The sequence below is a fragment of the Trachypithecus francoisi genome, unplaced genomic scaffold, assembly GCF_009764315.1.
Source record: "Trachypithecus francoisi isolate TF-2019V2 unplaced genomic scaffold, Tfra_2.0 Lachesis_group0, whole genome shotgun sequence".
NCBI lineage: Eukaryota > Metazoa > Chordata > Mammalia > Primates > Cercopithecidae > Trachypithecus > Trachypithecus francoisi.
Genome location: NW_022681453.1, coordinates 17768631 through 17780924, shown reverse-complemented (window position 1 = coordinate 17780924; position 12294 = coordinate 17768631). Strand labels below are relative to the sequence as shown.

Sequence of the window (12294 nt, the reverse complement as noted above, 5' to 3'; positions counted from 1 at the left end):
AGGACTGAGGTATGAAATTCACATGTTTTCTGACAAGAACACATCCAACATGGCCTAAGGATTATCTCTCACTCTTCTAAATTAAGATCAAATAGATTTAGAGTAATTTACTGTAGCAGGGTTCTTAGATCTGTATTTTATACAGACTAATCAAGAAATCGTTCTACTAATATAAAATATCAGTAGTTATGAAAACTATTTTTAACCAAATAAAAACAAATTTTAAAAGAAAAGTTCAAAGGAAATGTAACAAAATCATTTTCCTGTATCTTTTTTGGTTCAAATTAGTTCCCAAAAACTATGTTTCCCTCCTGGTCAAAGATCTTAAAAAACAGCATATAATGACTTACATTTAAACTAAAATTAAGGTGGGAAGATATAATTTTAAATAAGTTTAAACAAGTCAAAGACAAATGTTCTAAATTTGAAAAAAGTTAGACAACAGAGCTAAATTTACCTAACATTTCTGAATGCTTACCTAAATCATGTTAATTCTATAAGAAATATCCTTACTTACAAAATAGTTACCCATAAATGTAAGTAATAAGAGGATAGATTACAACCTAAATATCTTTAAATGTTAATGTACAACCCCACTGATCTAGACAAAAGGTCAGGAAACTTTTTCCATGAAGAGCCAGTTCGTAAATATATTGGATTTTGTGGGTTATACAATCTCTGTTACAACTATTCAATTCTGCCATTATAGCTTGAAAGCAGCCATACACAATCTGCTAACAAATAAGAGTGGCTGTTTTCCAATAAAACTTTATTTGCAAAAACAGGTTATCAGCTGTAGTTTGCTGACAACTGATCTAATCCTTTGTATTTTTAAAAGAAAAAAAATACCCAACATCACACAGTTGTTTTAATTTAAAGACCACTGAAGAGAAAATAAGGATCTCTGTCATTCAGCATTTATGAAATACTAGTTTTACTAAACATTATATGGATTTTCTAAACTCAGTTCTCTACCTAAATTTTTCATTGGAACTCCAAGCTTCAAAATAATGAATGAGAACATCTGTTGAATATAAGTAACAAAATCTTGCAGACTGCCAATCCAAATGAAAATTTACTAGTGGCGGGTGCAGTGGCTTACACTTATAATCCCAGCACTTTGGGAGGTTGAGGTAGGTGGATCACTTGGGGTCAGGAGTTTGAGATCAGCCTGGCCAACATGGTAAAATGCCACCTCTACTAAAAAAAACCACAAAAATTAGCCAGGCGTAGTGGCATATATCTGTAGCCCCAGCTACTTGGGAGACTAAGGCAGGAGAATCACTCGAACCCGGGAGTCAGAGGCTGCAGTGAGCTGAGATTGTACCCCTGCACTCCAGCATGGGTGACAGAGTGAGACTCCATTTCAAAAAAAGGAAAAAAAAGAAAATGTACTAGTAACAGAATTTTCAACTGGAGCATCAATACTTATGAATGCACACATCTAAAGGTCAGATTTCTTTGCTATGTACCAAGCAAAATCAAAGAGTCACATTCGTATAGCATTTCACTAATTGTAAACACAATACAAAAAATGTTTAAATACTAGTTAAAATATAGTATTACACTAGCTATAAAAAAATTAACTCCCGGCCGGGCGCGGTGGCTCAAGCCTGTAATCCCAGCACTTTGGGAGGCCGAGACGGGCGGATCACGAGGTCAGGAGATCGAGACCATCCTGGCTAACACGGTGAAACCCCGTCTCTATTAAAAATACAAAAAACTAGCCGGGCGAGGTGGCGGGCGCCTGTAGTCCCAGCTACTCCGGAGGCTGAGGTGGGAGAATGGCGTAAAACCGGGAGGCGGAGCTTGCAGTGAGCTGAGATCCGGCCACTGCACTCCAGCCCGGGCGAAAGAGCAAGACTCCGTCTCAAAAAAAAAAAAAAAAAAAAAAAAAAAAAAAAATTAACTCCCTATAAATTTAAAATATAATCCATTTACAACTAAATGCTACCACCTTCTCCACTCTTCTTGGTACCCAGTAACCCCTAAAATTGAGAGGTGGCTTAGCAAACCACATCAACATGCCACAGAAAAGGCACAGCTCTGAATTCTAGACATAAATTAGTGAACTCAATGTAACTTTTATAAACATTTATGTACATTTCACTAGCTTTCCTTACTAGCCAAATATGTATTCCTTTGCTAAGAGACAAAAAGAAACAAAATATCTGGGCATTTTTAATATTAAAATAATGAAATTAGCTGGGCATAGTGGCACACGCCTGTAATCCCAGCTACTCAGGAGGCTGAGGCAGAAGAATCGCTTGAACACGGGAGGCGGAGGTTGCAGTAAGTCAAGATCTCACCACTGCACTCCAGCCTGGGAGAGAGAGTGAGACTGTGTCTCAAAACTAAATAAATAAATAAAATTTTAAAATGTTACATGACAAAACATTTGGCATGCTGGGTATTCAGTCTCACAATCATTTTCGAAATTATTTTCCAAATTGAGTTTCTATTTTTTTTTTTTTTTTTTTTTGAGACGGAGTCTTGCTCTGTCACCCAGGCTAGAGTGCAGTGGCGTGATCTCGGCTCACTGCAAGCTCCACCTCACAGGTTCACGCCATTCTCCTGCTTCAGCCTCCCACGTAGCTGGGACTACAGGTGCCGGCAACCACGCCCGGCTAATTTTTTTTTTTTTTTTTTTTAGTAGAGACAAAGTTTCACTGTGTTAGCCAGGATGGTCTCGATCTCCTGACCTCGTGATCCGCCCGCCTCGGCCTCCCAAAGTGCTGGGATTATAGGCGTGAGCCACCGTGCCCGGTCAAGTTTCTGTTTTTAAAAAATCAGAAACTATTTCTCCACAGAGAAATTATCTGCATTTATAATAGGCCAAAATGTTACATATTTACAATTAAAACACTGGCAATTTCAATATTAAAATTTCAGAACTTACCGAAAAGGTCCAGTTCTGTTAGCAGGTCGAGAATCCCCCCACATCTCTTTTTATCAAGAGGGCCCCAACGAGTAGATCGTTTTTCTACCAAATTCTGGTTATAGCAGTACCTGTACAAAATAAACCACAAAAATTAGTACTTTAGAATGTGAACTAAAAGCTAAACTAGTTTCCCACTGCTTGGTTTATCAGGGACCACATCAACAGCAATAACTTTGAAGGTCTTTTTTTTTCTTTTTTTTTGAGACGGAGTCTCGCTCTGTCGCCCAGGCTGGAGTGCAGTGGCCTGATCTAGGTTCACTGCAAGTTCCGCCCTCCAGGTTTACGCCATTCTCCTGCCTCAGCCTCCCGAGTAGCTGGGACTATAGGCGCCCGCCACCTCGCCCGGCTAGTTTTTTGTATTTTTTTAGTAGAGACGGGGTTTCACCATGTTAGCCAGGATGGTCTTGACCTCCTGACCTCGTGATCCGCTCGTCTCGGCCTCCCAAAGTGCTGGGATTACAGGCTTGAGCCACCGCACCCAGCCTCTTTTTTTTTTTAAGAGATGGAGTCTCGCTCTGTCGTCCAGGCTGGAGTGCAACAGCGCGATGTCAGCCCACTGCAACCTCCAGGTTCAAGCAATTCTCCTGCCTCAGCCTCCCGAGTAGCTGGGGACTATAGGCACACGCTGGCCCGCCCAGCTAATTTTTTTGTATTTTAATAGAGACAGGTTTTCACCGTGTTACCGAGGCTGGTCTCAAACTCCTGAGCTCAAGTAATCCGCCTGCCTCGGCCTCCCAAAGTGCTAGGATTACAGGCATGAAACACCGCACCCAGCTGCAAGTCACTTTTAAACATTTACATAATAAATGTATAATAATAAAAAGACTTTTTTTTTTTTTTTTTTTGAGACCCGAGTCTCTCTCTGTTGCCCAGGCTGGAGTCCAGTGGCATGATCTCGGCCCACCGCAACCACTGCCTCCCGGGTTCAAGTGATTCTTCTGCCTCAGCCTCCCAAGTAGCTGGGACTACAGGCATGCGCCACCATGCCCGGCTAATTTTTGTATTTTTAGTAGAGACAGAGTTTCACCATATTGGCCAGGCTGATCTCGAACTCCTAACCTCCTGATCCACCCACCTCAGCCTCCCAAAGTGCTGGAATTACAGGCGTGAGCCACTGTGCCCAGCCAGAAAAATACATTTTTAATTAAAACGTGTACTCTGGGGTCGGGCACGGTGGCTCATTCCTGTACCTCAACACTGTGGGAGGCCAAGGCAGGCAGACCACTTGAGCCAAGGAGTTTGAGACCAACCTGGGCAACACGGCAAAACCCCATCTCTACAAAAAATACAAAAATTACCAGAACTTTGGGAGGCTGAGGCAAGTGGATCACTTGAGGTCAGGAGTTTGAGACCAGCCTAAGCAACATGATGAACTCTCATCTCTACTAAAAATACAAAAATTGGCCGGGCGCGGTGGCTCACGCCTGTAATCCCAGCACTTTGGGAGATGGAGGCGGGTGGATCACGAGGTCAGGAGATCGAGATCATCCTGGCTAACACAGCGAAACCCTGTCTCTACTAAAAATACAAAAAATTAGCCGGGCGCAGTGGCGGATGCCTATAGTCCCAGCTACTCAGGAGGCTGAGGCAGAAGAATGGCATGAACCCGGGAGGAGGGGCTTGCAGTAAGCCGAGATCGTGCCACTGCACTCCAGCCTGGGGGACAGAGCAAGACTCTGTTTCAATTAAAAAGTAATAATACTAATACAAAAATTAGCCAGGTGTGGTGGCAGGCACCTGTAATCCCAGTTACGCAGGAGGCCGAGGCAGGAGAAATGCTTGAACCCCAGAAGCAGAGGCTACAGTCAGCCAAGATCATGTCACTGCACTCCAGCCTGGGCGACAGAGTAAGACTTCACCTTAAAAAAAAAAAAAAAAAAAGACACAAAAATTAGCCAGGCATAGTGACTGTGTGTAGTCCCAGCTTCTTGGAAGGCTGAAGTGGGAGGATCGCTTGAACCTGAGAGGTTGAGGCTGCAGTGAGCCAAGATCACATCACTGCATTCCAGCTCAGGAAACAGAGTGAGACTGTCTCAAAAAAAAAAAGGTACTCTGGGCACCATAAACTTTTCAATGAGCTATGAATGCTTCACATTTACTAAATGAAATAAGTATTTACTGATTTTTCTAGCGCTCATTAGCCCTTCCTTTTTGGAAACAGCATTGTAGTATCAACCCCACTGTCTCAGACCTGATCGGACACCATCCAGCAAAACCAATCGGAATAATCTATCACCCTCACCCAGTCATTGCTTTGAAGACAGACATATACCTCAAGTCAAGATGTGAAGTTATTTCCAGGACCTTTATTACAGCTACTGAAAAAGAGGCAAATCTTCGTGACCTTGGATTTGGCAATGATTTATTAAATGTGACCCCTAAAGCACAAGGAACTTTAAAAGAAAAAGTAGATAAAGGGACTTCATCAAAATTAAAGACTTCTGTGTATCAAAGGACACTATCAAGACAGTAAAGCCGGGCGCGGTGGCTCAAGCCTGTAATCCCAGCACTTTGGGAGGCCGAGACGGGCGGATCACGAGGTCAGGAGATCGAGACCATCCTGGCTAACATGGTGAAACCCCGTCTCTACTAAAAATACAAAAAACTAGCCGGGCGAGGTGGCGGGCGCCTGTAGTCCCAGCTACTTGGGAGGCTGAGGCAGGAGAATGGCGTGAACCCGGGAGGCGGAGCTTGCAGTGAGCCGAGATTGCGCCACTGCACTCCAGCCTGGGCGACAGAGCGAGACTCCGCCTCAAAAAAAAAAAAAAAAAAAAGACAGTAAAAAGACAGCCCATAGGTCATCAAAATGGCAGACTAGGAAGTTTCAAGGTCTCACTCCTCCATAGAAACATCAGAAAAAGAAGCAGTAACTGTCTGAACCAACTGTGACAGAGTTTTAGAAAAGAGTCAAAGGTTTACAAGCAAATATCCAATCAAGAAAAAGCCATCTTCAAAACAGAAGGAAAGTTTTGTAGTGTTTTTACTCACCCTTGCCCTATCCCCTTTCCAGCATGGCAGTGGTTTTTGTCTTAAAGCAGTAGAAGCCCAATTCCCAGCTCCTCCCTCAAAGAGCAAAGCAGACCTTATTTGCAAATTAGTGTACATATCTGTTCTACCCTGTCTCAGGGGGTATTTGAAGGACAGACATAAGGTGCATGCTTCTGTTTCAACCTAACACAAAACTCAGGCAAAGAAAGCAGCAGGTATTGCTAATGAAAGCTGCAAAGCAGACTACAGACTAACAGGCACTTGGGGCAAGAGATTACAGATAGATGCCCACAGAAGTTGAGGTGAAATTCTTTGGCAAATTAGGACATTCCAAAGCAACACATATATGGGGAAATTCAGAAAGCCATATGAATGCCAAGGCAAAATGTATGATCATACAAGACTTAGGCAGGGCGCAGTGGCTCATGCCTATAATCCCTGCACTTTGGGAGGCTGAGGCGGGTGGATCACTTGAGGTCAGGAGTTCAAGACCAGCCTGGTCAACATGGTGACATCCCATCTCTACTAAAAATACAAAAAATTAGCTGGGCATAGTGGCGAGCACCTGTAGTCCCAGCTACTTGGAAGGCTGAGGCAGGAGAATGACTTGAACCCTGGAGGCGGAGGTTGCAGTGAGCCGAGGTCATGCCACTGCACTCCAGCCTGGGCAACAGAGCAAGACTCCGTCTAAAAAAAAAAAAAAAACCCTAATATAAATTGCCAACCAAGAATTCTGTATATGGCTAAACTGTCCTTCAAAAAAATAAGGAAAAACACTGGCCAGGCATGGAGGCTCACACCTGTAATCCCAGCAATTTGGGAGGCAAGGCAGGTGGATCACGAGGTCAGGTGATCGAGGTCATGCTGGCTAACACAGTGAAACCCCACTTCTACTAAAAATACAAAAAAAAAAAAAAAATTAGCTGGGTGTGATGAGGGGCGCCTATAGTCCTAGCTACTCGGGAGGCTGAGGCAGGAGAATGGCTTGAACCCAGGAGAATGGAGTGAACCCAGGAGGCGGAGCTTGCAGTGAGCCAAGAGCACACCACTGCACTTCAGCCTGGGTGACAGAGCAAGACTCTGTCTCAAACAAAAAAAAAAGGAAAAAAAATCAAGACATTCTCAGATAAACAAAAGCTAAGGGAGGTTCATTACCACTATACAGACCTTGTAAGAAATGCTAAAAGGTAATTCTTCAGTCCGGGCGCGGTGACTCGCACCTGTAATTCCAGCACTTTGCGAGGCCAAGGTGGATGGATCACAAGGTCAGGAGTTCAAGACCAGCCTGGCCAAGATGGTGACATCCGCCTCTACTAAAAATACAAAAATTAGCCAGGCGCGGTGGCAGGCGCCTGTAATCCCAGCTACTCAGGAGGCTGAGGCAGGAGAATCGCTTCAACTTGAGGGGCAGAAGTTGCAGTGAGCTGAGATCATGCCACAACACTCGGCACTCCAGCTGGGCAACAGAGACTCCGTTTTTTTTTTTTTTTTTTTTTAAAAAGGGAATTCTTCAAAATCAATTTTTTTAATTTTTTTTTTTTGAGACGGAGTCTGGCTCTATCGCCCAGGCTAGAGTGCAGTGGCCGGATCTCAGCTCACTGCAAGTGCCGCCTCCCAGGTTTACGCCATTCTCCTGCCTCAGCCTCCCGAGTAGCTGGGACTACAGGCGCCCGCCACCTTGCCCAGCTAGTTTTTTGTATTTTTTAGTAGAGATGGGGTTTCACCATGTTAGCCAGGATGGTCTTGATCTCCTGACCTCGTGATCCGCCCGTCTTAGCCTCCCAAAGTGCTGGGATTACAGGCTTGAGCCACCGCGCCCGGCCTTTTTAATTTTTTTTGAGATGGAGTCTCACTCTGTCGCCCAGACTGGAGTGCAGTGGCGCGATCTCGGCTCACTGCAAGCTCTACCTCCCCGGTTCACGCCATTCTCCTGCCTCAGGCTTCCGAGTAGCTGGGACTACAGGCGCCTGCCACCACACCCAGCTAATTTTTGTATTTTTAGTAGAGATGGGGTTTCACTGTGTTAACCAGGATGGTCTCGATCTCCTGACCTTGTGATCCGCCCACCTCAGCCTCCCAAAGTGCTGGGATTACAGGCGTGAGCCACCGCGCCTGGCCCAGAATGAATTTTAAAAAGCTAGACATGAAGCCATGTGAAGAAATAAAGATCTCGGCCGGGTACGGTGGCTCACACCTGTAATCCCAGCACTTAAGGAGGCTGAGGCAGGTGGATCACCTGAGGTCAGGAGTTCAAGACCAGCCTAGCCAACATGGCAAAACCCCGTCTCTACTAAAAATACAAAAATCAGCCAGGTGTGGTGGCGTACAACTACAGTCCCAGCTACTCAGGAGCCTGAGGCAAGAGAATCTTTTGAATCCAGGAGGCAGAGGTTGCAGTCAGCTGAGATCGCACGTGCCATTCATTGCACTCCAACCTGGGCAAAAGAGCAAGACTCCATCTCAAAAAAAAAAAAGAAAGAAAGAAAGAAAAGAAAAATCTCTGGTAAAGGCAAATACAGGGGCAACTGTAAAAACTAGCATTATTGCAATTTTGCTTTGTAACTCCTGCTTTTCATTTTCAATGTGATCTAAAAGACAGACGCATAAAAAATTATTAATCTAGGTTACTGAGATACAATTTACAAAGATGTAATCCACGACTTAACAGAAAAGGGAAGAGAAAGGAGCTGGATAGGAGCAGAGATTTGTATACTATGGAACTTAAGTTAGTATAAATTCAAATTAGATTATAACTGAGATGTTAAGTGTAATTCCCATGGTAACTGCAAATATATCTTTAGAATACACACATAAGAAAATGAGGTTGCCTCCTTATGCACTAAAAAGAAAAAAACAAAATGAGAAGAGGCTAGGCACGGTGGCTCATGCTTGTCATCCTAGCATGACAAGCACTGGGGGGCCGAGGCGGGAGGATTGCTTGGGCTCAGGAGTCTGAAACCATCATGGGCCATATACTGAGACCCTATCTCTACTTTAAAAAAAAAAGAAGGAAAGAAAGAAAATGAGAAGAGAGTCAAAACATTTTCACTACAGGCCAGTGGCTAACATCTGTAATCCCAGCACTTCAGGAAGCCAGCTGCTTGAGGCCAGGAGTTTGAGACCAGTCTAGGCAATATAGTAAGACCCCATCTCTATGAAAAATTAAAAAAAAAAAAAAAGGGCAGGTGGTGTATGCCTGCAGTTCCAGTTACTTGGGAAGAATGAAGCGGGAGGATTACTTGAGCCCAGGAGTCCAAGGCTCCAGTGAGCTATGATCTCACCACTGTAATCCAACCTGGGTAACACAGCAAGACCCTGTCTCTTAAAAAGAAAAAAAAAGATAATAAAAATTTTAAAAGGGTGGGCCAGGCGTGACGGCTCACGCCTGTAATCCCAGCACTTTGGGAGGCCAAGGTGGGCAGATCACCTGAGATCGGGAGTTCAAGAGCAGCCTGACCAACACAGAGAAACCCCATCTCTACTAAAAATACAAAATGAGACAGGCTTCATGGTGCATGCCTGTAATCCCAGCTACTTGGGAGGCAGAGGCAGGAGAATGCCTGAACCTGAGAGGCGGAGTTTACAGTGAGCTGAAATCGCACCACTGCACTCCAGCCTGGGTAACAAGAGAGAAACTCTGTCTCAAGGAAAAAAAAAAAAGAGGGGACGGGGGTTGGGGGCGGAAAGTGGCTAATGCCTGTAATCCCAACATTTTGGAAGGCTAAGGCAGGTAGATTTTTTGAGCCCAGTTCGAGACTAGCCTAGGCAACATGGCAAAACCCTATCTCTATAAAAAATACAAAAATTAGCCAGGCAGCCGGGCGTGATGGCTCATGCCTGTAATCCCAGCACTTTGGGAGGCCGAGACGGGCAGATCACAAGGTCAGGAGATTGAGACCACAATGAAACCCCGTCTCTACTAAAAATACAAAAAAAAATTAGCCGGGCGCGGTGGTGGACGCCTGTAGTTCCAGCTACTCAGGAGGCTGAGGCAGAAGAATGGCGTGAACCCGGGAGGCGGAGCTTGCAGTGAGCCGAGATCGCGCCACTGCACTCCAGCCTGGGCGACAGAGCGAGACTCCAACTCAAAAAAAAAAAAAAAATTAGCCAGGCATGGTGGTGGCACACCTGCAGTACCAGCTACTCAGGAGACTGGGACAGGAGGATCACTTGAGCTAAGTTGCAGTGAGATGAGACTGTGCCACTGCACTATTTTGCTCACCAAAGCCTAGGCAACAGTCTCGTGCTCTCAAAAAAAAAAAAAAAAAAATTTTTCACTACAAAAAAAATCAGCTAAACATAAAAGTAGTAGCAAAATGGCAAAAGTCCCTACTTATCAGTAATTACTTTAAATGTAAATAGTTTAAACTCTCTACTCACAAAATACTAGTAGAGATATATATATATATATATAATTTTTTTTTTTTAAGACAGTTTTGCTCTTGTCACGTAGGCTGGAGTGCAATGGCATGATATCAGCTCACTGCAACCACCGCCTCTCGAGTTCAAGCGATTCTCCTGCCTCAGTCTCCCAAGAAGCTGAGATTACAGGCGCCTACCACTACACCCAGCCAATTTTTGTATTTTTAGTACAGACGAGGTTTCACCATGTTGTCCAGGCTGGACTCGAACTCTGAACCTCAGGTGATCCATCCGCCTCAGCCTCCCAAAGGGCTATGATTACAGGCGTGAGCCACCGTGCCCAGCCTAGGATACATTTTTTAAAAACAGGGCTAGGCTGGGCGCGGTGGCTCACGCCTGTAATCCCAGCTACTCAGGAGGCTAAGGCAGGAGAATTGCTTGAACCTGGGAGGCAAAGGTTGCAGTGAGCCAAGATCACGCCACTGCACTCCAGCCTGGGCAACAAGAGCAACACTTCGTTTCTATATATATATATACACACACACATATATATACACACACACACATATATATAAAATAAAGCGTAAATGCACATCAATAGAGACCCTGTATCTACAAAAATATGAAAATTAACTGGGTGTGGTAGCAGGTGTCTGCAGTCCCAAGTACTGCAGTGGTTAAGGTAGGAGGATCCTGAGGCTTGACCCAGGAGGCAGAGGCTGCTTAAGCCAAGATCACACCACTGCACTCCAGCCTGGGCAACAGAGCGAGACTCAGTCTCAAAACAAAAAGAAAAAAAAAAAAAACACTATGCAACTCTAAGAATAAATAAAGTAGTTATGTTAATCGATACAGGATAAGCTATTAATGTATTAAGTTTTAAAAACATGTGCAAGGCGAGGCGCAGTGGCTCACACCTGTAATCTCAGCACTTTGGGAGGCCGAGGCGGGTGGATCACAAGATCAGGAGATCGAGACCATCCTGGCTAACACGGTGAAACCTCGTCTCTACTAAAAATATAAAACAATTAGCCGGGAGTGGCGGAGTGTGCCTGTAGTCCCAGCTGCTAGGGAGGCTGAGGCAGGAGAATGTTGTGAACCTGGGAGGCGGAGCCTGCAGTGCGCCGAGATCGCGCCACCGCACTCCAGCCTGGGTGACAGAGCAAGACTCCATCCCAAAAAAAAAAAAAAAAAAAAAAAAAAGGTGTGCAAAGTATTTGCAACCCGGTAATATCTGAGCAAAACAGAAAAGAATATATACAACAAAGTTAGAGGACTGACATTTCCCAATTCCAAAACTCACCACAAAGCTACAGTAATCAAGACAGTGTGGTACTGACATAGTATAGACATACAGACCAAGAAAACAGAATTAAGAGTCTATACATAGGCCAGACACAGTGGCTCACACCTGTAATTCCAATACTTTGGGAGGCTGAGGCACAAGGATGGCTTGAGCCCAGAAGTTTGAGAACATCGTGGGCAAAATACTGAGATTTTGGCCGGGCGCGGTGGCTCAAGCCTGTAATCCCAGCACTTTGGGAGGCTGAGACGGGCGGATCACGAGGTCAGGAGATCGAGACCATCCTGGCTAATACGGTGAAACCCCGTCTCTACTAAAAAATACAAAAAACTAGCCGGGCGATGAGGCGGGCGCCTGTAGTCCCAGCTACTCGGGAGGCTGAGACAGGAGAATGGCATGAACCCGGGAGGCGGAGCTTGCAGTGAGCTGAGAGCTGGCCACTGCACTCCAGCCTGGGCAGCAGAGCAAGACTCTGTCTCAAAAAAAAAAAAAAAAAATACTGAGACCTTGTCTCTACAAACTTTTTTTTTTTTCTGAGACCTTATCTCACTCTGTCACCCAAGCTGGAGTGCAGTGGCACATTCTCAGCTCACTGTAACCACTGCCTCCCTGGCTCAAGTCATCCTCCCACCTCAGCCTCCTCAGTAGCTGGGACTACAAACATGCACGACCATGCTCGGCTAATTTTTTTGTGTATTTC

The 12294-nt window shown here is 44.9% G+C and overlaps 1 protein-coding gene across 13 annotated transcripts in view; it reads right to left on the bottom strand.

Annotated features, from left to right (window-relative positions):
• Positions 1–12294, bottom strand: part of RBM6 (RNA binding motif protein 6) — a 129514-nt gene that overhangs the window by 102733 nt on the left and 14487 nt on the right. For 11 of the 13 annotated variants that reach the window (XM_033207878.1, XM_033207893.1, XM_033207886.1 and 8 more), the window contains one exon: positions 2900–3009. In XM_033207878.1, coding sequence (XP_033063769.1) covers positions 2900–2943 — 44 coding nt within the window. In that variant the 5' untranslated portion in view covers positions 2944–3009. Of the gene's footprint in view, positions 1–2899; positions 3012–12294 lie in introns of those variants that run through there. The other 2 variants (XM_033207939.1, XM_033207974.1) reach the window with 2 other exon arrangements.